The 22652-nt window shown below is 40.6% G+C and overlaps 1 protein-coding gene across 1 annotated transcript in view; it reads left to right on the top strand.

Annotated features, from left to right (window-relative positions):
• The window catches only part of LOC124589485, a 296313-nt gene extending 274111 nt beyond the window's left edge, over positions 1-22202 (top strand). The window contains exon 7 of the mRNA XM_047131557.1: positions 22181-22202. Within this exon, the coding sequence (XP_046987513.1) occupies positions 22181-22202 (22 nt within the window). The remainder of the gene's footprint in view (positions 1-22180) is intronic.
• The last annotated feature ends 450 nt before the right edge of the window (positions 22203-22652 follow it).

Raw genomic sequence — 22652 nt, 5'->3', positions numbered from 1 at the left:
ATGTAACCATCTTTCATCACTTGCTTAACCTTATTTAGACGTTCTGGATAATTGTTGACTTCATTCAGCAATTCCTGAGTGATGTTTAAACTGTGTCATTTGTGGTTGAAATTCAACAATTTTGGAACAATGTTGGTGCTACATGTTTCATGCCCAAAATATCCTAAAAAAATTGCTTGACGTGAGCCAAAGGATGTGTAAACATCATCACTAACCTCTCTGATGGTGATTCGGTGATTTTCCAGAACCGTTTTCCTTATTTCTTCCACATTGCTATCAGCAATTGATATGCTTGGGCATCCAGGGCACTCATTGTCTTCAGTGTCTTCTCAACCCTCTTTGAAATGTTTATACCACTTGTAAACACTTGTCTTACAGTAGATTTGCCGAAGACTTAGTCAACATTTCAAATGTGGTACTGCACTTTACTCCATATTCAAGCGAAATTTAATGCAAATTCTTTGATCCCTTTTTTTCAGAAGTAAACATTTACAGAGTTATTGAAAATACATGTCTTTTTGACTGTAAACAATAAACTAAATACTCAAAATAGCTGAAAATTCAAACTTTCATCAGGAACATGTGTACCAACAAGATTTAAACAGAAATTGAAACTCAGATGTATGAAGCCTGCAATATAAAAATTTCCCATTACTTTTTGATCGCATCTTGTTCATATACAGTTTAAGTGTAAGATAAATTGCAGATGACTAAAATTCAACTGAAATGAGTGCTGTCATGCAGTAATGTGGAGACTGCAATTTCAAGCAAATATACTATGGCTTACTTCTTAATGGATTAGGATAGTTAAGGTAGCACATTGAGAGTACTGTTTTGAAAAGGTGAGAAAAAATTATTCTCCTTATTAATTGCTCCCTTTATTATTACTTATAGAATTAAATTTTGGCAAGGGCAAACTATGCTTATTCTGAGCTGGACAATTGTGGAAACCTTAAAAACTCACCACATAGAAAGCTAAATGTGTCCGGAGACTATAGTTCGGTACACAGAGTGGAATATGAACACTGAATGAAACTAATGTGTACTTTAGTTGTGGAAGACACAAGCACAAAGAATGTGACTACAAAATATTCTAATACTAAAATGTTTGAAATAGAAACCTTTGGGTGGAAACCTTAATATCCACTTGGTCTTTATTGATTTCAGAAAGGTGTATCCTATAGTGCCCCTTCATATGCTGTTAGATATTGCAGTCCAGCTCTAAGTAAGACATATGTCAGAACAACCTACAAGATACAAGTAGTAAGCAAAGATATGCTGAAACATAGATTAATACTTCTGATTCATCCCCCCTCCCGCGCCAGTTGGTAAATTGTAACAGGAATATTGCCTCTCTTCCCTGCTCTTCAAGATCTAAGTTTAGAAAATATTAAGAAACTAGATGAGACATTGTTCACAAATGGGAATAAAATTAGGGGAAGGTTACCTCGAAGACGGTATTGTTTCCTGCTGATCATGTGTTGGGACAATGTAACAATTTTTTTGTATTAGTTCTGCAAAGTACATTCTCCAAAAGCTTTGCAACATTTTCAGTCTTCAGAATGAGATTTTCACTCTGCATCGGAGTGTGCGCTGATATGAAACTTCCTGGCAGATTAAAACTGTGTGCCCGACCGAGACTCGAACTCGGCACCTTTGCCTTTCGCGGGCAAGTGCTCTACCATCTGAGCTACCAAAACACGACTCACGCCCGGTACTCACAGCTTTACTTCTGCCAGTATCTCGTCTCCTATCTTCCAAACTTTACAGAAGCTCTCCTGCGAACCTTGCAGAACTAGCACTCCTGAAAGAAAGGATATAGTGGAGACATGGCTTAGCCACAGCCTGGGGGATGTTTCCAGAATGAGATTTGCACTCTGCAGTGGAGTGTGCGCTGATATGAAACTTCCTGGCAGATTAAAACTGTGTGCCCGACCGAGTACCGGGTGTGAGTCGTGCTTCGGTAGCTCAGATGATAGAGCACTTGCCCGCGAAAGGCAAAGGTACCGAGTTCGAGTCTCGGTCGGGCACACAGTTTTAATCTGCCAGGAAGTTTCATTTTCAGTCTTGTTTATGTGTATGTAGACCACTCAGTACCTCAAGTATTTAAGTATGTATTGAATAATTAACTTCATACTTTTACTATTCAGATAAATTACAATGTAGATATTTCATTTGTAGTATGCATGTTAAGGATGGTTTTTAACGACGGCAATTTGAACAATATAACATTCTTTCTCTGTCTCTCTCTCTCTCTCTCTCTCTCTCTCTCTCTCTCTCTCTCTCTCTCTCCTCCCCTCCCCCCTCCCCCTCTTTTAGGAAAATATAAAATGGAAAAGTGACTTATGGCAAAGCATTGCATTGGTGCATAGAGCAGTAAGAGAAGTCTCAGTTCTCTGTTACAGTCATTCAAGTTATGGAAGAAGACAAAGTAAATGTACCTATATTAGGAGAAATAGTTGTAAAAGTGTGAATGTTTGCTGCTAGGACAATCTTTGCATGCCTGAACACATGAATGACATATTCTTTGGCCACCAGAACTTGTAGTATTATTGAGTAGAACTCAGGCGAGTGAAGGAGTCAAAAGCAGTTGTCAAGCAGTCAGTGAGAGAGAGTGTTATATCATGGTGAAGTGAGAAGATTGGATGGCAGAGGTGCCACACAGAAAGCATACCATCACGGCTAAATTAAAAAAAATATATATTTGGTAAATAGTAGTGCTATCATGCCTTTGACCATTTGGTGAAGAGTGATTATCATTTTTCAAAAAAGGACAAAAAAGTTTACTTTGCTAATGCATCCTGCTAAAAGAATTAAAAATGCAAACTGCCATGCAGTGATTTATTTCAGCTCATCATTTTTGCAATATAGACAGAGCAGAGTGGAGTTATCTGTTGCCAAGTTATCTGTTATAGGGCCTAAGTGAGCCTTTGAGAAAACAATAAAAGTAGTTTTTGTTTATTAAAATTTAATGTAATTCAGCAAATGCATTTTTCTAACAGGGCATGGTTTTCATTAAGCAACAGTTAGCAGCTGTACATAATTGTTCCAAAAGAAAGACATGTTGAGTATTATGGATAATCATTCTTTACATTCATTTACTGATAGTCAGATGCAGTTTAGTTTAGTTAGTATCACATACATGAAAATCAATTTGCAGAATTATGTTCATGTTTAAAAGTAGGGTAAACAAAGTTTTTCTAGATCAGACATTGTAATCAGAATTTAAAAGTACTTGCTTTCAAATTGCTGGCGAGACATTTTAGCACACAAGCAGTTTCCAGTTACTAAAAGTAAAAGCACATTAGTTTCTAAGTATAGATGAGTAAGTATGTTGATTGAACCAATTACAACACATGAGTGAAACATTGGAAGATGGGAATTAGAAGTCTCTGTTATGGTCATTCAAAGGATGGAAGAGCAAAAACGTAGAGAGATGTCAGGGTTTTTAGTGAACCAATTACAACATATGAGTCAAATGTTGCACATTATAAATAAAACCAAGAATATTTTAGAAGCCCTGGAAATAAACCATCTCTGCCAAGAATATAGAGTCTCATGACTGTAACATGTCAGAAATGAAGACATTACAATGATGTGGCAATCAGAACCATCTGTAGCATTTACCTCCCTCCTCAGTTCTATTTCTTTAAGGGTATGTATGTCAACTTGTTTCATTCCATTAATTTTGAGATTTGGTGAGGAAGAGAATTTTGTCCTCAGACAGAGGAGGAAAACTATAATTGTGCACTTAAAAATAAATGCATCTGAATTATGAAGTTGAAAGAATAAAAATATTTTTTATGCATTTTATAAGCAGTGGATGAGAAGAGAATTTAACAGAAGCTATGAAGAGAAGGTGAAATGATCCTGAAATCTAAAAGACCAACAAAAATGAAATGCAGTTACATCATTCAACATAAGAAGAAACAATAAATTAATGTAAATCTGGTGAAAGACAACCATTTTGAAGTAGTTTCTAGAATGGTTCCTGGAAATACAGTGAACAGTTGAAAGAATAAAAATATTTTGTACACATTTTATAAGCAGTAGATGAAAAGAGATACAGTAATACAGAAAGTTCACTACAGAACATTGCAAACTAAGAAAATAGGTCTTAAATCATAACCACAAAGCTGAAAAAAGTACACAGCTGACAAGCAACGGAGGCTTTTCCCCCACCTTCTGCCCTCATAGTGAGATCCTGGGTATGTTCTTGACAACTGATCAATATGCAAATAGCCAACAGCAAAACATAAGCACTGAATTTCAAAGTAAACATAGTCACAGGATTAAGAGCATAATGGTAAAATTTGTGGAATTAAAGACCTTGACTACAATAAGTTATGTAAAGACTTTAGTGTCAAGAAGTGATGAGATTCCTATATTAACTGTAGTCACAAAGAATCTAGTGGAGACACTGAGCTGTAGATCGATACATAAACACGAAGTGCAGCCTCTTCAGAGCATACTTATACATGCTAATAGTCGATGGTTGTGCCAAGATAGATATATTGGTCACTGTCAGTTACCTAAATCAAGCACAGTTGAGCATGGCCAGTACTTGGGAGGGTGACTGACAATGCCATGTGCTGTTGCCAATTTTCTTTTGCTTCTACAGTGGAGGGACAGGATGGGTGTTGATGTAAAGTACCTGATCACCGGTCTTTCTGCATATGTCCCGGATTTAATTCCAAACCTCTCCACATGTCTCGTGAAGTAGGGGCATGTGACACTGCTGATGGTGACCCATCCATCGGAGGGTGACATTAATCTAGATAGGTCACTTGGCATTCTTCCAGAGGAGTAGGCTGTATGCCGACACAGTGATTCACTCTCTCCCTTCTCTCATAATCTCCAACATGGACACAACACTACACACACACACACTCACACACACACACACACACACACACACACCATACAGTCATCTATCCTTACAGATACACTTGCTCACACAGTTCTCAAACTTCAAGAAGGAAAATGCCCGTAGGCATAAAGGATAGGAAAAACCTTACCAAATACATGGTTCAATCTGCCCTTTGAGGTCTCCGAGCCATTTTGCCATATGACTTTGCACTAACATGCTAATATCTTCACCTGCACAGGCTGTGCTCTCTTCCCATACCATACTGCCCCTCCCTCTCCTAGTTCTTGACTCTAACATCTCTTGACAACATACCTATTACACTGTTTTAATATGAAATAGAGGATGGGAAACGAAAGAGAAAGGATGGGTGGGAACTCGCAACTTCCAGCTGCATGGGGCATTCTGGCAGTGCAATGATTGAACATTTGTACTGGACCAGGGCTTGAACCTGGATGCTCCATTTCTCTAGAATGGTTGTCTTAACCAAATCGGTCATCCGGACTCACTTCCTGTCCAACCAAAATTCTCATCTTATCACATGCTGCAATGCAGTGTTCAATTAAGCCCCTACTTTAAAATTACTGATTTGTGTGGGAGTTCAGATGATATTAGTGCATCTGCACTGAAACAAAAATTAAGAAATCATCGCACTCTTACAAAAATACAATATCTCGGCGGTGGATGTTTGTTCCAGTGTTTCAGTGCAATAAGAACTTATGCCACATAAAATAGCATCAACGATTATACCAATTTAAAGATATACTTGCCTTAGTTAAACTGAATCATGTTTATGTCTAATGTACTTTACTAATGTATACCTTTTCTGTCTTTTCTGTTAATAAGCAAACCATAATAATGTAATATTTTAATGTTTTGTAATTTATATATGTTATTTATTTATATGTGGCAAGTGGTCAGCATCTGGCACTGTGTCAGGCCTGTAAGGGGGACTGGACCATTTCTTAAAGTGTGGGAAGGCATGGGCAGCATTGAGTCAACATGACATAGTTTTCATGGCATGCCAGAGGGGGAGAGGATGGCTGGTGTGGGAGATGGAAATCGGTTGCTCCCACGTTGTGGCAACTGTGTGGGTGGCAAGAGGCATGAGGATGATAAAGTGGCCAAGGGCACCAATTGAGGAAGTGATGCCATCTTCTTGCACATCAGGAAGAATATTGAAGGTACGCAGTAGTGTGACGCGATGCTTTGAGTTGTCGAGCATGTGAGGAGGTGAGTGAAGCATGAAGAGCATGTCATCACATAACAGCAAGGAGAGGTCATCGACTAACAGAGAAGAAATGTTGATGTAGAAGTGTACAACACAGGAGGGAGTGGGCAACGCTGAAAGCTCAAAACGAGCGTTCATGGAGGTGGTGTCAGAGGGAGGAATGTTGTGCAGTACCCAAATCACTCAGAACACACAAATCAGCACTGGGAGAAATTGACAGCAAGGAGAGGGGTGGAGCTAACTCATCAGCCAGAGGAGATACTAAGGTATCAGTGGGGGGGAGGGGGGGGGGGAGCCAACTTGAGTATGCTGATGGAGATGGTTTGTGGCTTACCATGTAAGAGTATGTTGAAGGTGTGGGCAGAGTAACAGAGCACTTTGTGGGTGCCCAAGTAAGACTGTTGGAGAGCAGACCACACAGTGGCATCACAGAGCATTTCATAGTCACAGTGCTCTAAGCTTTTATAAATATAGGCATGTTGTGCAGTGTGGCTACATGAGAGTGGGTTGTGGATGTGAGCAATGTGAGTGTTGACGCGCGCAACTGAAGTTGAGAGCTCAGCGGAGGGCAGAGACTCAGATTTGTTGATGAAGTCAGCAAGAAAGCTCAGGACTTTGCCATAAAGTATGTCAGCCAGGGAGGCCTATCAGTCTTCCTTAAATGCCATGTGAATTCTGAGCAGAACCCAGGGAGGACCTCAGACCAGAAAGTAGCATGACACATTAGCACTGACTTAAGGGTTCAATGACAGCACCCAACCAATCAATTATTCTGTGGGATGGTAAGAAATAGTGTGGAATTTATTGGCATCCCTCAAGTCTCATAGCCTGCTGAAAGGGATGGATTCAAACTGTCTCCCCTGATCAGTAGTGATAGAAGAGGGATATCCAAAGTGAGCAATCCCAGAGATGACAAATGGAAGAGCAACCATATCTGCAGTTATGTCCAGGAGAGTAACAGATTTGACTCAGCTGGTGACACAATCAATAATGGACAGAATGTATGTGGGAGAAGATCAATGAGGTTGAGATGAATAGTCAAAACTGTCCTTTAGGGATATGAAATTGACCCTGGGGAGGGTGGGTAGGTGTTTGACTTTTCTGCATTGGCATGAGAGGCAGGCACATGTCCAATCATGACAGTCTGACTTTAATGCCATTCCAAACAAAACATTTGGTAACAAGGTGAGAAGTAGCCTTAATACCCAAATGGCCGAGGTCGTGGGTTGCTGAGCAGACTTGGTAGCGTAGTGGGGGCAGGGATGAAGGGGCAGAGATTACCTGTGAAGGTGTCACAAAGCACCAGGCATGAAGAGGCAGGCAGGCATCACAATTGATAACATATAGGGTAGTGTCATCTCTTATTAAATGGCCTGTATCTGGATCATCCTATTGGAGCCATGCCAGTTTATCCAAGTCCAATACAGTGATGCGATGGTAAATATGTGAGGCATGTAGTAGATGATGACTTCTCAGCTCCTTTCATGCAGTGGACATCAGTAGTGTACTGGCAAATGAGATGTATGTGGTGAAAACACTAAGGCAGGCAGTCATGTGCAGGATTATGAATGACATTCGTGACTGGTATGTGATCTGTGTAGGTAGTTACAGACTGGTCTTTTATGTCCTCACAAAAGTAGTGGACACTTCATGTATCACCAACAATTCCCTATCATAGGTGGGCCACTTATATTATGACGCGGAAAGTTTGTTGGAAAAGAAATGAAGCAGTTGGATCGAGTTGCCTATGTGCTGTTGTAGGACAGCATTGATTGAAGACTTGCTCATGTCAGTCGTGGTAGAAATGTGCATGTCAGTGATGGGGTGAGCTAGCGTGACAGTGTTGTCTAGTGCAACTTTAAGTGCCTGGAAAGTACACTGCATATCATCAGATTATAGAACTTTGTGGATGCTGAAAGTGTTCTTTCCCGTCAAGGTCAGAGTGGCTTGTAGGGATACAGCATGAGGAATGTGCTCCCTGATAAAAACTGATCATTCATAGAAAATGATGGAGGTCGTGGAATGTCTTGGGTAATGGAAAATCGTGGATGAATGTGACACTGTCAGATGTAGGGCAAACAATGTTGCCAGATGTGTTATGGCCCAGTAAAGTGACACTGGCAGCACATAACTGAGACTTGTCATGATTTATGTCATTTATGTTGTCGGTAAGTGCTTTGAGAACTCAAGCTCATGCTCTTCAGCAGAGGGGGAGTGGATGAAAACGTCATCAAGGTAAGCATAGCAGAAAGGAAAGGGGAACAAGACTGAGTCAATGAAATATTGCCACATCTGCACAGCATTTTTAAGACCATGAGACATGTAGCAGCATTAAAATAAGCTGAATAACATTATGATGACTACTTTAAGCATATCATCACAGCGCATAGGAATTTGATAATAACCCTTTTGGCAGTCAATAATGATGAAAATCTGCACACCATGCAGTTGTGAGTGAAATCCTGGCTGTGTGGAACTGGGTAATTGTAAAGGATCTTTTGAGCATTGAGTTTGCAATAGTCCCTGCGCAAGTTGAAAGAACCATCTTTTTCAGGCAGAAGATGCACAGGTGACAACCAGTTACTGTCTGAAAGATGCATAGTCCTGGAATCTCAGAGATCCTTTGTTGCAGCTTTAGCATGGTGGAGTTTGGTGGCATTAAGGCAGCGAGCCTTATATACAAGATGGGGGCCCTTGGTAGTAACGAGCCTGTGGGAGTTGCCGTCAGCAACAGCGTCTATAATGGAGGTCGGTGCATGCATAACAACTCTGGCTGATGAAGGAAACACTGTAAGTTTCATTGTCATAGATCCTTGGAGATTGCAGTGAAGGTGGAGGCAAGGTCAAACAGGAGCAGACGAAACCTCAGTGATGTCACATAGCTGTAACACAGTGATGTCAGTGAATGTGTGGAGAGCAGGTGACAAGTTGGCTGACACATCAACAGGCAGCTGCTACAGGTTATTGTTGTTGTTGGCATAGAGGTTGACAATCTCTTTACAATGAGTTGTAAGCAGGGTTAGCAAGTTGACAAGATGCTGTCATGTGTGGGCACTCAGAGGTAGTGCAGACAAACATAATACACTGAAAGAGGGTGGAAGGGGATAAGGAGGCAGAAATGTTCAGAAAGCTTGAGCTAGATGCATGGTGAAGTGGTTGATTGGAGGTCCAGTGAGAGGCTGAAATGCTTGAGGAAGTCGATCCTGAGTACAGGAGGATACTGGGTTGGGTGAGAAACGAAGGTGAAGGCCCACTGAGACATGGACAGGTATATTAGAGTTGTTGACTGCAGAGGAACAGTGAGGCAGGAAGAAGACATGAATCAGTGCACATTGATGGAATGACGCTGGCATCAGCCCCATTCTTGGTGAGGAGGTAGAGATCTCTGGTGGAATTGAAAATGTAAAGCTTGCTGCAGGAGGAGTCAGCATACCAGATGACTGAGTAGAGGGATTGCACTCTGCAGCATCACCGTGGGTTGTGGTGCATAGAAGGACATGCAGCTAGAGTTTCGGTATGCACATGATGGATGACAAGACCATGCTGAGTTGCCAAAGGTTACATGGTAGTAACGTAATGGGTACAAGGGATGAGGCGTCTGCTGTAAGTCACCTGAGCTGCTTTGGCATGCTATGTGCTCACTTGGCCACAGAAGAATGGTGGGAGATGGGTGCTGGAAGTGAAGGTAGAGCTGGAAGTTGACCAGCAGATGGCACTGGAAGTGGCCGCTGAAGTGCACACTACACACACAAAACTCTGCCTGCCAAATGAGGAGGCATCTGGACTGAGACAGGAGGAGCATTGCATACCTTTGAACCATGGGGGAACTGCCAGAGGGGAAGGATCTGGTAATGCTGGATAATACTGTAGGCTTGGTCAGCAAGAGGGAGTTTCTCTTTTAAAACAGCAGACTTGTGGGGCAGGAGATGTAGTTGAAATCAGACAGCAATTTAACCAGCCAAAGGTTCCGCAGCATGATGGTCGGTAGCTCCTCTGATGTGACTTGGGAGTGAAGACAGCAGCACAATTGAGATAGGGTGCAATCCTGCAGCTGTAAGTCATGAATGATGTAATGAATTACTATAAATGACATACACCAGTACAAATAAGCGAATGCAATGGATGTGCTACCAGACTGAATCAAAGACTATAGAATCATGAATCAAAGCAGTTCTTTGCAAAGTCGAACTGCATGTTCAATGTTCGCAGTCATCACAATCAGAAGTATTGTAGAATAACAAACATCAAAACTTAAGCTAATCATAGATGTAGATGAAAATATCTGAAAGAAACATCATTCTATTCATTTATGTGCTTGCATAGGCATTGCCTGCAGACCTGTATTCAAGGTTACAGTGCTAAGTGAAATATTGATGAAGGTGAGTGAACATTATGATTTTTTTTTTTAAATATCGTGTTAACAAAGGTCTGTGAGATTGTTACTATTATAGATCTTAAATCAATTGCTTGGCACACGTACTTCTCAAATTTTTGTACAAATGTTTTTCAAATGCTGTATTTCTTTGAACTTCAATTTCTTGGAGTTACACTAAAGTAAGGAACTAAGCACAGATATAAAAATTATTACAATTACTAAGTTAAAGCTTGTTATATATTTTATTGGAATTAGACAGCAAATTAATATTATTACCACTAAAATTACTGCAAAAATGTTATTTATCATTGAAGTGTTAAAGGGGTGAGGGGGTAATGGTCATTTATGTTTGGTGGTGGGGACCAAGGAGAAGCCAGTTGTAAAATGTGGCCCATCTCCCCTGCCTGAATCAAATCCTGGATCTGGACTTAACTCTATACAAAGTGGAAGTCTCATAAGAAGGTAACCATTTTCACATTCATGTGCCAAAACATCTAGTGTTTGAAGAGACACATACTTTATACCAGATATCTGTTATCAATTAACAGTGGAAACTGCCATAATTAAATGAAATCAAATATGACGATTGTGTGTGCAGTAAGGGTGTATTAAAAATAAAAATAAAAAGGTGGAATGAATAAGAAAATTGGAGGAAAGTTGAAAAGAAAAAAGGAAAATTATTGGAAAGAAGAAAAAATGAAATTAAAAATAAATAGTAATTGGGTAAATAATCAGATTCTATCAGTATCAGAAATGGAGCAAGGGGGTTGTAAGAGGTTGGGTTTGTCAATTTTAAGAGGATGGCAGGATGAAAGGATGTGTTGAAGGTCTAAGGGAACCCTGTCATACCTGTAATTGACATATTATTAATTAACTGGTGAAACAAATTTCAGATACAATACTGTTGTTAGCTTCCAGACCTATAACTTATCGAGATCAATTGCAGGGCATGGTCCCTAGAACTGATTTCATTATTACTGCTCATTATAGAAAGCCAATAGTTAAAGGTGGCCCAGAGACACTGGAAGGTTTTAGATAGATTATATAATGATCAGACAGAGATTTAGGAACCAGCTTTTGAATTGTAAGACATTCCAGGACAGACGTGGACTCTGACCACAATTTATTGGTTATGAGCTGTAAATTAAAACTGAAGAAACTGCAAAAAGGTAGGAATTTAAGGAGATGGGCTCTCGATAAACTGAAAGAACCAGAGGATGTAGAGAGTTTCAGAGAGAGCATTAGGGAGCAGTTGACAAGAACAGGGGAAAGATATACAGTAGAAGAAGAATGGATAGCTTTGAGAGATTAAATAGTGAAGGCAGCAGAGGATAGAGTAGGTTGAAAGATGAGGGATAGTATAAATCTGTGGGCAACAATGAGATATTGAATTTAATTGTGAAAGGAAAAATATAAAAATGCAGTAAATGAATCAGGCAAAAAGAAATACAAACATCTCTAAAATGAGATTGACAGGAAGTGCAAAATCGCTAAGTAGGGATGGCTGTAGGACAAATGCAAGGATGTAGGAGCATGTATTACTAGGGGTAAGATAGATACTGCCTACAGGAAAATTAAAAGGCTGTATGAATATCAAGACCTCAGATGGAAAATCTGTCCTAAGTAAAGAAGGGAAATCAGAAAGGTGGAAGGAGTATGTAGAGGGTCTATACAAGGGTGATGTACTTGAGGGCAATATTATGGAAATGGAAGAGGACGTAGCTGAAGATGAAATGGGAGATATGATAATGTGTGAAGAATTTGACAGAGCACTGAAAGACCTGAGTCGAAACAAGGCCCCCGGAGTAGACAATATTCCATTAGAACTATTGATAGCCTCAGGGGAACCAGCACTGACAAAACTCTTCATCTGGTGGGCAAGATGTATGAGACAGGCAAAATACACTCAGACTTCAAGAAGAATATAAGAATTCTAATCACAAAGAAAGTAGGTGCTGACAGGTGTAAAAATTACCGAGCTATCAATTTAATAAGTCACGGTTGCAAAGTACTAACATGAATTCTTTACAGACAAATGCAATAACTGGTAGAAGCTGACCTTGGGGAAGATCAGATTGGATTCCTCAGAAATGTTGGAACATGTGAGATAATACTAACCCTACAATGTATCTTAGAAGATATAATAAGGAAAGGGAAAACCATGTTTCTAGCATTTGTAGACTTAGAGAAAGCTTTGGCAACGTTGACTGGAATACTCTCTTTCAAATTTTGAAGGTGGCAGGGGTAAATTACAGGGAGCGAAAGGCTATTTAGAATTTGTACAGAAACCAGATGGCTGTTATAAGAGTTGAGGGGCATGAAAGGGAAGTAGTCATTGAGAAAAGAATTATACATGGTTGTTTAATCTGTGTATTGAGCAAGCAATAAAGGAAACAGAAGAAAATTTGGAATAGGATTAAAATCCATGGAGAAGAAATAATAAAAACTTTGAGGTTTGCCGATGACATTGTAATTCTGTCAGAGCCAGCAAAGGGTCTGTAAGAGCAGCTGAATGAAATGGACAGTGTCTTGAAAGGAGGATATAAGATGAACATCAACAAAAGCAAAACGAGGATAATGGAATGTAGTTGAATTAAATCAGGTGATGCTGAAGGAATTAGATTAGGAAATGAGACACTTAAAGTAATAAATGAGTTTTTCTATTTGGGAAGCGAAATAGGTGATGACTGTCGAAGTAGGGAGGATATAAAATGTAGAATGGCCACGGCAAGGAAGGCGTTTCTGAAGAAGAGAAATTTGTTAACATCGAGTATGGGCTTATTGTCAGGATGTCTTTTCTGAAAATATTTGTATGGAGTGGATGGTAACAAGTTTAGACAAGAAGAGAACAGAAGCTTTAGAAATGTGGTGTTACAGAAGAATGCTGAAGATTAGATGGGTAAGTCATGTAACTAATGAGGAGATACTGAATAGAATTGGGGAGAAGAGGAATTTGTGGCACAACTTGATTAGAAGAAGGGATCAGTTGGTAGAAAATGTTCTGAGGCATCACAGGATCACCATTTTATTATTGGAGGGAAATATGGAGGGTAAAAATTGTAGAGGGAGACCAAGAGATGAATACACTAAGCAGATTCTGAAGCTTGTGGGTTACAGTAGTTATCCAAAGATGATAGAGTAGCATGGAGAGCTGCATCAAACCAGTCTCTGAACTGAAGACAATAACGACAACAACACAACTAACTGCATTTAATTGCATTTGAATAATCATTTTCTTCTGAATAGTCTTTCATAATAAAGGAAGATAAATAAACATTACATAAAAATTGTGCATCCCCAAACATCAAAATAAACTGATGAATTCACATTGAGAAAATATGCATTATGAATGTTACAAAATGTCAAAAGGGCAAACAAAAGGTGTATCATGTTGTACAATTGATTAAAATTGTGTCAGCTTCTACTGTTAGCTGTGAGGGCGTTATACTTAGCACTAACTTGCAGCATATACGTTATATAGTTCAATAAATGACTTCAGTTACTTCCCATTTGTTGGTCTCTTGCTCTCAGCAATAGCCTTTACCTTCTCTTTGTTAGGTGATTTCAGAAGTTACAGATGACCTCCAAATGACCATTCTGCCTGTGAAATTCACATTTATTCAACTCAAGAGTCATCCCTTTTTTATGTATAGTTTTGAACACCTCCTACAATATTTGGTGATGATCTTGCCATGAGCTGCTGGTTATCAGTATATCATCAACATACACAATAAGTTTTCTCAGCAAATCATATCCAAGGACATGATTCCGTGCCCTGATAACACAGCCACTAATGTACAAAATCCAAATGGAGACACTAAACAGAAAACTTCTCCCTTCAGAGAAGAAAGCAATATACTTCCCAATGTGTGTCTTATGCTAACCTCATTTGTCAGGAACCAGAAGTTAAATCTACACTAGACATGAGCCGCATATTGTTAAAATTTTGCAGAAGTTTATTCATGATTTCTGGTTGGTCATTCTATTTTAAAGTTATTTTGTTCAATCTCACACCTAACACAATCCTCACAGAACCATCTTTCTTTTTGACTAATATAGTTGGGTTACTATACTCATTCCTGTCCAACTCAATAATGTTTCACTCTACCATTTTCTTTATTCTGGTCCTTACCACTTCTTTGTCCACCACAGAAATAATGAAAGGCTTAACCTTAATACTTCATGGGGCATTAACTTTAAATGAGATTTAAAATCAACTACTTCCCCATGCTTATCTGAGAACACATATTTATACTCAACAGTTCCTTGAGCTGTGACCTTTGATCCTTTGACAAATGTTCGATCTCTTTCTTATTATTTATTTGTTCTAGAGAACATGCCTTCCCACTATACACATTCTTTGTTTTTAAGTGAGCCATCACTTTACCTCCTGTCAAGTCATCTAAATTTAACTCTTTTTCTGCTACCTACATCATTAAATTCCAGAACTCTGTTATAATAATATTGCAACCACACTTGCTAACAAATTTCATCCCAAGGATAATGTTCAGGCACAAGAAAGCAATCTGTGTCAAAATAGTGATCCTCAGACTTAAAATCTAATAGAATCCCCATCTCTCCTGTTTTTCTACGTCCTCCAATTGCAGTTTTTTTTTTTTTTCAAACTTCAGTTACAGTCAACTCCACCAAATCTCTGCTTCTTTCTGTTGCCAGAGTGATTCAGATACAGCTGACACAATTGACTCAGATTCTAATAATGCAATATTTTCTACATAGTCCACTTTGACATTAATAATTGGTTGAACTTTTTCAATAATTGTCCTCTTTAATTCAGTATCTTCCAAGAGATGCACTTCAATGTCTTCCCTGCTCTCTGTCATCCATTATACGAGGGTTGGAACTTAAATAATGGCAACTATTTATTCACAACCAATACAAAAGATGTTTGCACCTGTTACTGTCCTTCAAAGTAGTCACCAGCATTGTGTAGAACCCATTGCCAGCAATATGGAAGGTGTAGTATACCATTAGCAAAGCCTGTTCTGTTGATGGCGCGAAAGGAGAGGTATACTTCCTGTCGAATCTCTGGAACAGTTCTGAAGCGAATGCCACAAAGTGGTTCCTTCATCTTTGGAATCAAATCAAAGTCATCATCACCCGTGACCAGCTTTGTGAAAGAAGCAGCAACACTTCCTGTGCAGCCCACCCATCATTTTGCATGACAGTGCCATGAATGTATACAGCACAAGCTGTGGCTGTTGCGTTCAGTCGATGGGACTGGGAAGTACTGTACTATCCACCATACTCCCCAGATTTAAGTCCTTGTGACTTTAATTTGATTCCGAAGATGAACAAACCACTTCATGGCATTTGCTTCAGCACTGTTCCAGAGATTTGACAGGCAGTAGACCTCTCCATTCGCGCGCCATCAACAGAAAGGGCTCTGCTATCAGTATACTACACCTTCCACATCAATGGCAATGGGTTCTACACAACACTGGTGATTACTTTGAAGGACAGTAACAGGTGCAAACATGTAACTCTTTTGTATCGGTTGTGAATAAATAGTTGCCACTATTTAAGTTCCAACCCTCATATGAACACTCTTATACATACCTCTATATTCTGTATCTGCATCTTTCTTAAACAAATCCTTAACCACTTCCCTTATATCCTGTTCACCCCTCAGTTATTCAGTTTCCGTTGCCACTTTAAATTTTAAATTATCCCTTCCTAAGGAATGAACATTTTATGGATTTCACCATAAGGTGCCCAGTCAGTCATTATCATCATGCTCAGCTTCCTCTTTTCACATCCAATCACTACTAATATTCTTATTCAGAACCATAAAAACATGTGTCTCAACTTCTTCCTCAGGACAAAACTCAACAACATTTTCATTACAGCAATAAACCTTCACTCACTAATTCATCATTACCACATGCAAAATTGTCAGGTGCACTCACTGGTACAGTCACAGCTTTTTAACATACATCATTACCTACTGCTGCACCATGTGCACCCACTAGTACAGACACAATATCAATATTGTCACTAACAGCACATGCTCCACTTTGAGCACACATTAATAACTGAAGAACTTCCCTCATTAGTGATCTCCATGTCCATATGCATAACCTGAATCCGAATAATGTCATTATTATTTGCTTTGCCCCTCACTTCCACATCAATGCCTCTTTCAACTTCTGGCAGATCGACTGCCTGTGTTTCAAAATTCTTGTTTCTTCTTTCTAATCTTCATTGAAGCTAAACCCATTCTGTTTCCTTTATTATGTTTAGTTCAACCATTTCATTTCTGGCAGACAGTTCCCCAACATAATATATTCATATTGAATTTATTATTAATATTGTTCTTCCTGTTCCAATTATTGTAGTTATTAAACCCTTCCCACATATTTTCATTACCTATTATTGCACCCATGTTGCATATAGCAATTTCTCTTCTTTGTTTCCTACTACAATTCTCTTGCCTTATCTGTTTTGTTCTTTGCATATCCATTAGTGAACCTTGAGTGAGATTCCCATTAGTTTTCTGATGGTCTGCTCTGAAACCTAGCACCTTATGCATTCTCATGTCTTGGCCCTTGCCTTACTCCCTCTCTCCTTTGTTCAAAATTCTCCCTTCGTTCATTATAAATCCAATTATCTCCCTGCTGTCTGTCTCCCCAATTCCTATTGTGATTATTATGTCCACTCCTATGATCTCTCCCTGCATTCCTATGATTCCCATTGTAATTATTATTGTAATTACGTCTCTCACAATTTCTTATCTCTCTCCTCAACAAATTTTGGTCTGTAAAACAGAGCCCTATCTCTTTTTTCTATAAAATCCAGAAACTCTTTTATAGAATCAGTAAGACTGTGGATGAGTTCCCACTGGAGTGATTCTGGAAGTCTCCCCTTCAATGTAGAGATTTGTGTAAGCACCCCTAATGGCCTATCCAAATGTATTAATTTATTTAATTCTCTAGAGCCAAATTCCCTCAAACTCTCTTCATCTCTCTTATATTGTGTTCCATTCAAAAATTAATTTTGTAATCTTACTGGTTTTGCTTTCCCTCAGTATTTATTTAAGAACATCATTTCAAAAGCACTGAAATCAACAAATTGCTCTGCATGCTAGTTACCCCTCTCTGAGTCCCCCTTCTAAATGTTTATTTAGAGATTTAATTTTAGCCTTTTCATTCATGCCAGCAACAAAGTTATCTTTATATGCAGTCAAGAAGTCCACTGCACGATATTTACCCTCTCCTCTGAATGGTTTTGTACACAATCTTTGTTCCATGAGATGCCCCATCATTAAATTCCATTGCCCAACTGCTACATTACTTGTTGATTCCTTCAATTGTTTTATCTGTTTCTCTCTTTTGCTAATTTTCCCTTCCAGCTTTTCACCTATACTTTCATAACAATCAGCAATGCTTACATTCACTGGCTTAAACTCTGCATTTATTTGTATTTCAAAATTTACACATTTTTTTTCTTGTGGCTCAATTCATTTCACAAGATGATCTTCCACAGATTCCACTTTGACTATCAATCCCCATTCCACCTCATCAACTCTCAGAATAATTCATGACCATTTTAACTGTATTCTCAACTTTGTTTGTAAACCCAGTGAATTTATTATCTAGCTGATCAAACTTCCACTCACTCCACTTCTCATCAAGCTTCAATTCCATTTTTCCCAATTTGGAATCTGTATTCCCATTATTTCAGTTTTTTTACTCCCAATTTTACCTTCCATTTTTGAATCTATATCTCCAACTATCTCAGATCTTATGTTCCCCATCTGTAAATCTATCTTTTCTAATTTGTTGCTCAGTATTTCAAATCATGCATTCAGATCACTTCCTGACACCTAATCTATTTGTTTCCTTCTCCCTGGCATGCTGTCACTACTGACATCACCTCTTGCACCCTCTGACCCATAATCATTTTGTGAACTATTAATTTCATTGGCCTCATGTGACTCGATGTGAAGCCGCTGTCTCTGCTCCTTGGGGCTGACGTGATGTCGCCCACATGTGACACCATGTGAAGATGCTGCCTCTGCAGCTTGGTGCCGATGTGATGCCTTCTGCATGTGACAAGAATACCTCAAAAATATTGTAGTGTAGATATCCAAGATGGCAAGTGGCAGAAAAACTCAAATAAATGAGCTAGTAGAAACTATCAACTGTTGGACAGAACCAAACTGTCCCAAAATGCTCATTAGAATAAGTGCTAGTCAGGACTGAATATTTTTTTCAGAGATGGAGCAAAGTAACTCTGCTTCATGGCTACAATGAAAAATTTCTGAGAAATGTGTATATTCTGTGTAAAACTGGCAACATGATATGTCTAACATTGTTTTAAAATTTGACCTGTGGGAAGAAAACTATATGTCTGATTTGACAGTAATTAAAAGGTCACACATTTATGACTTAATTTGTGTGAGTTGAAGATCACACAAGTTAAGTTCATCTTCTGAAGCACATTCAACCCAACTATTTAACTTTCAAAATTGTAAAGAGCAGCAATCAGTTATTGTCTCTGTTCTAGCTTTATTAGAGCAGATACAGATTTCAGCTAGTAACTAACCATTGTCAATGCCAAAATACTATAAGTGCATAGCCAGAGCATAGCTCATGACTTGTACATTAAATTACATGCCAGTATTTTGGAGTTGTTATAAATGCCCTAGTACACCTACACCTGTTGTTCAGGTTCTTGTGACTGTTCATTAAAGACTGCTGTGTAATGGAGGTAGGCTTTGTGGCCCCTCCATATAGACTACATAATACATAACTTTCATAGTAAAGCAATTATGTTCTCTAATGAAATTCAAAAGTTATATAGGAATAAAATAAAATACAAGTAAAATATTAACATTACTGCACTGAATGACACTTTTAACTGGTAACATTAGAAGATATAAAAATGCCAGATTCACTCCTTGTGAGCCAATTATTTTTCTGATCTTTAAAAGCATAGGTAAAATTAGTTTCATAAAATTTACAAACAGCTAAGAGCTACATGATGTATTCTGTGACTATTGGAATTGATTTGAATATTTTTTCTTTTATATTTTAATGATCATGACAAGGCATGTGACTCATATTACTTTTTGAATAATTTATAGATGGCACCAGATACTGCCAAGATACATTGTTGGTCCCATTTGCCAATATGTAATGGATGTAGAGAATATTGATCATTGCGCCACTTCATGCAGGTTTGGCAAGAAGTGAGGGTCTATTTCATAGCTTCCAAGCAAGTAGTTTTCAAATAATTCTCAAAAATGGGCATTATTCATAATGACTTGATCATTAATCAGGTTGCTGCTAATGTTTTCCTAATGGAAAAAGTTCTCCAGCCCTTCTACAAGGTTTTTCAACCTGGACTTCTCACCCTTATGCAGCAACTTCACATCAGACATTAAAGGTGGCAACCTATGTTTTGTTGTAAGACAATGAGTAACTGCACTCAGTCTTTCCCTGGTATCCTTCCTTTCCAATGCAGTGTGTTGTCCAGACCTAGTTTTCAGCCTCCTTCCTGTTTGGCCAATGTAACAGGACTCACAGTCTGGGCAGTCAATTTTATAAACTCCAGAAGCATGAAATTCTTTGTGTCTACATATGTTCCAAAATACAACCTCAGTTATTTGTGGTTCCAAAATATACTCTCAAATTATTCTTTCTAAAGACAGGTGCAATCCTTGCACTTGTGGAATTTTGGGTCTTTATCATTATAAATAACAACCCGTTGAGTCACTTGTTAAAACAATGAGCACATTTAATGTCACACTTCAGATATACGTCATTACACATTGAAAGTATCACATAGACAGAACATAATGGCTGGCTGCCTTGGCCCAAAGAGTTTTAGCACACCAGAGATGTTATGGCACGTCAGTGTTGCCACAGAGCCCCCCCCCCCCTCCCCCCTGCAGTGCAGAGGATGAGGCTCTGGCTGTTGTGGGGGGAGGGTGCTGGTGTCACGCCGGCTTCATCCGGAGGAGGAATTGGGCGGGGTGGGGCCGGGGTTTGAGCCCTTTTGGATTGAAAAATGTAATCATGGTGCCACACCAGTGGGAGTATGCGGCGACCGGTTCGTGAGGTGACAGAGGGGGTGGGGGGAATACACGAAGGCCCGGGGTACAACACGTATAGTGTCCCCGTGGCATCAATGAAAGATTGAATGAGGGAAGGATCTAACAAATTGGAGATCGGTGAGGAGTGGAGAACGGAAAGTTGGAAGGTGTCATCGTCGGCGGAGCAGGGGGGAGCATGGATGACTAAGGGAGAATCATTTGTGGTATATATACACTCCTGGAAATTGAAATAAGAACACCGTGAATTCATTGTCCCAGGAAGGGGAAACTTTATTGACACATTCCTGGGGTCAGATACATCACATGATCACACTGACAGAACCACAGGCACATAGACACAGGCAACAGAGCATGCACAATGTCGGCACTAGTACAGTGTATATCCACCTCTCGCAGCAATGCAGGCTGCTATTCTCCCATGGAGACGATCGTAGAGATGCTGGATGTAGTCCTGTGGAACGGCTTGCCATGCCATTTCCACCTGGCGCCTCAGTTGGACCAGCGTTCGTGCTGGATGTGCAGACCGCGTGAGACGACGCTTCATCCAGTGCCAAACATGCTCAATGGGGGACAGATCCGGAGATCTTGCTGGCCAGGGTAGTTGACTTACACCTTCTGGAGCACGTTGGGTGGCACAGGATACATGCGGATGTGCATTGTCCTGTTGGAACAGCAAGTTCCCTTGCCGGTCTAGGAATGGTAGAACGATGGGTTCGATGACGGTTTGGATGTACCGTGCACTATTCAGTGTCCCCTCGATGATCACCAGTGGTGTACGGCCAGTGTAGGAGATCGCTCCCCACACCATGATGCCGGGTGTTGGCCCTGTGTGCCTCGGTCGTATGCAGTCCTGATTGTGGCGCTCACCTGCACGGCGCGAAACACGCATACGACCATCATTGGCACCAAGGCAGAAGCGACTCTCATCGCTGAAGACGACACGTCTCCATTCGTCCCTCCATTCACGCCTGTCGCGACGCCACTGGAGGCGGGCTGCACGATGTTGGGGCGTGAGCGGAAGACGGCCTAACGGTGTGCGGGACCGTAGCCCAGCTGCATGGAGATGGTTGCGAATGGTCCTCGCCGATACCCCAGGAGCAACAGTGTCCCTAATTTGCTGGGAAGTGGCGGTGCGGTCCCCTACGGCACTGCGTAGGATCCTACGGTCTTGGCGTGCATCCGTGCATCGCTGCGGTCCGGTCCCAGGTCGACGGGCACGTGCACCTTCCGCTGACCACTGGCGACAACATCGATGTACTGTGGAGACCTCACGCCCCACGTGTTGAGCAATTCGGCGGTACGTCCACCCGGCCTCCCGCATGCCCACTATACGCCCTCGCTCAAAGTCCGTCAACTGCACATACGGTTCACGTCCACGCTGTCGCGGCATGCTACCAGTGTTAAAGACTGCGATGGAGCTCCGTATGCCACGGCAAACTGGCTGACACTGACGGCGGCGGTGCACAAATGCTGCGCAGCTAGCGCCATTCGACGGCCAACACCGCGGTTCCTGGTGTGTCCGCTGTGCCGTGCGTGTGATCATTGCTTGTACAGCCCTCTCGCAGTGTCCGGAGCAAGTATGGTGGGTCTGACACACCGGTGTCAATGTGTTCTTTTTTCCATTTCCAGGAGTGTAGATGTCATAAGGTGAAAAGTGTGAGACGTCGATGGAGACAGTAGTGGGTTGTTGAATGTTGGGTGAGAAGTGTGTGACGGGCGTAGCAGGAGAGGGTGGGGTGAAGAGCATGGACCCCGGACTCTGCCCAGTGAGGGTTCCCGGCGTTGGGGAAGGGGGCATGGCCGGCGTGTCGTCCCTTGAGGAGGCAGCGGTGTGGAGGTCGTCGTCCATCGTGGTCGGTGGCGTCAGGTCACTGGAGGTGGTGTTGTCTGCGGTGACCCACACCGGCTTGAGTGGAGACACTGACACTGTCGAGGGTTTGCCTTTGATACAGATGTCGAATGTATTCGACGAGTGCCTAAGCACCCTGTAAGGGCCTGTGTATGGCGGTTGCAGGGAGGTGTGCACTGTATTGTCTCTATCACAGCTCCATACATATCTAACCGTGGTGCACAAATGTTTTAGGCGGAGTGTGTGGTTTCA

This window comes from Schistocerca americana, chromosome 2 (assembly GCF_021461395.2).
Source record: "Schistocerca americana isolate TAMUIC-IGC-003095 chromosome 2, iqSchAmer2.1, whole genome shotgun sequence".
NCBI classification, from domain to species: Eukaryota; Metazoa; Arthropoda; class Insecta; order Orthoptera; family Acrididae; genus Schistocerca; species Schistocerca americana.
The sequence above is the reverse complement of the archived record's forward strand: the minus strand, read 5'-3'. Positions and strand labels throughout refer to the sequence as shown.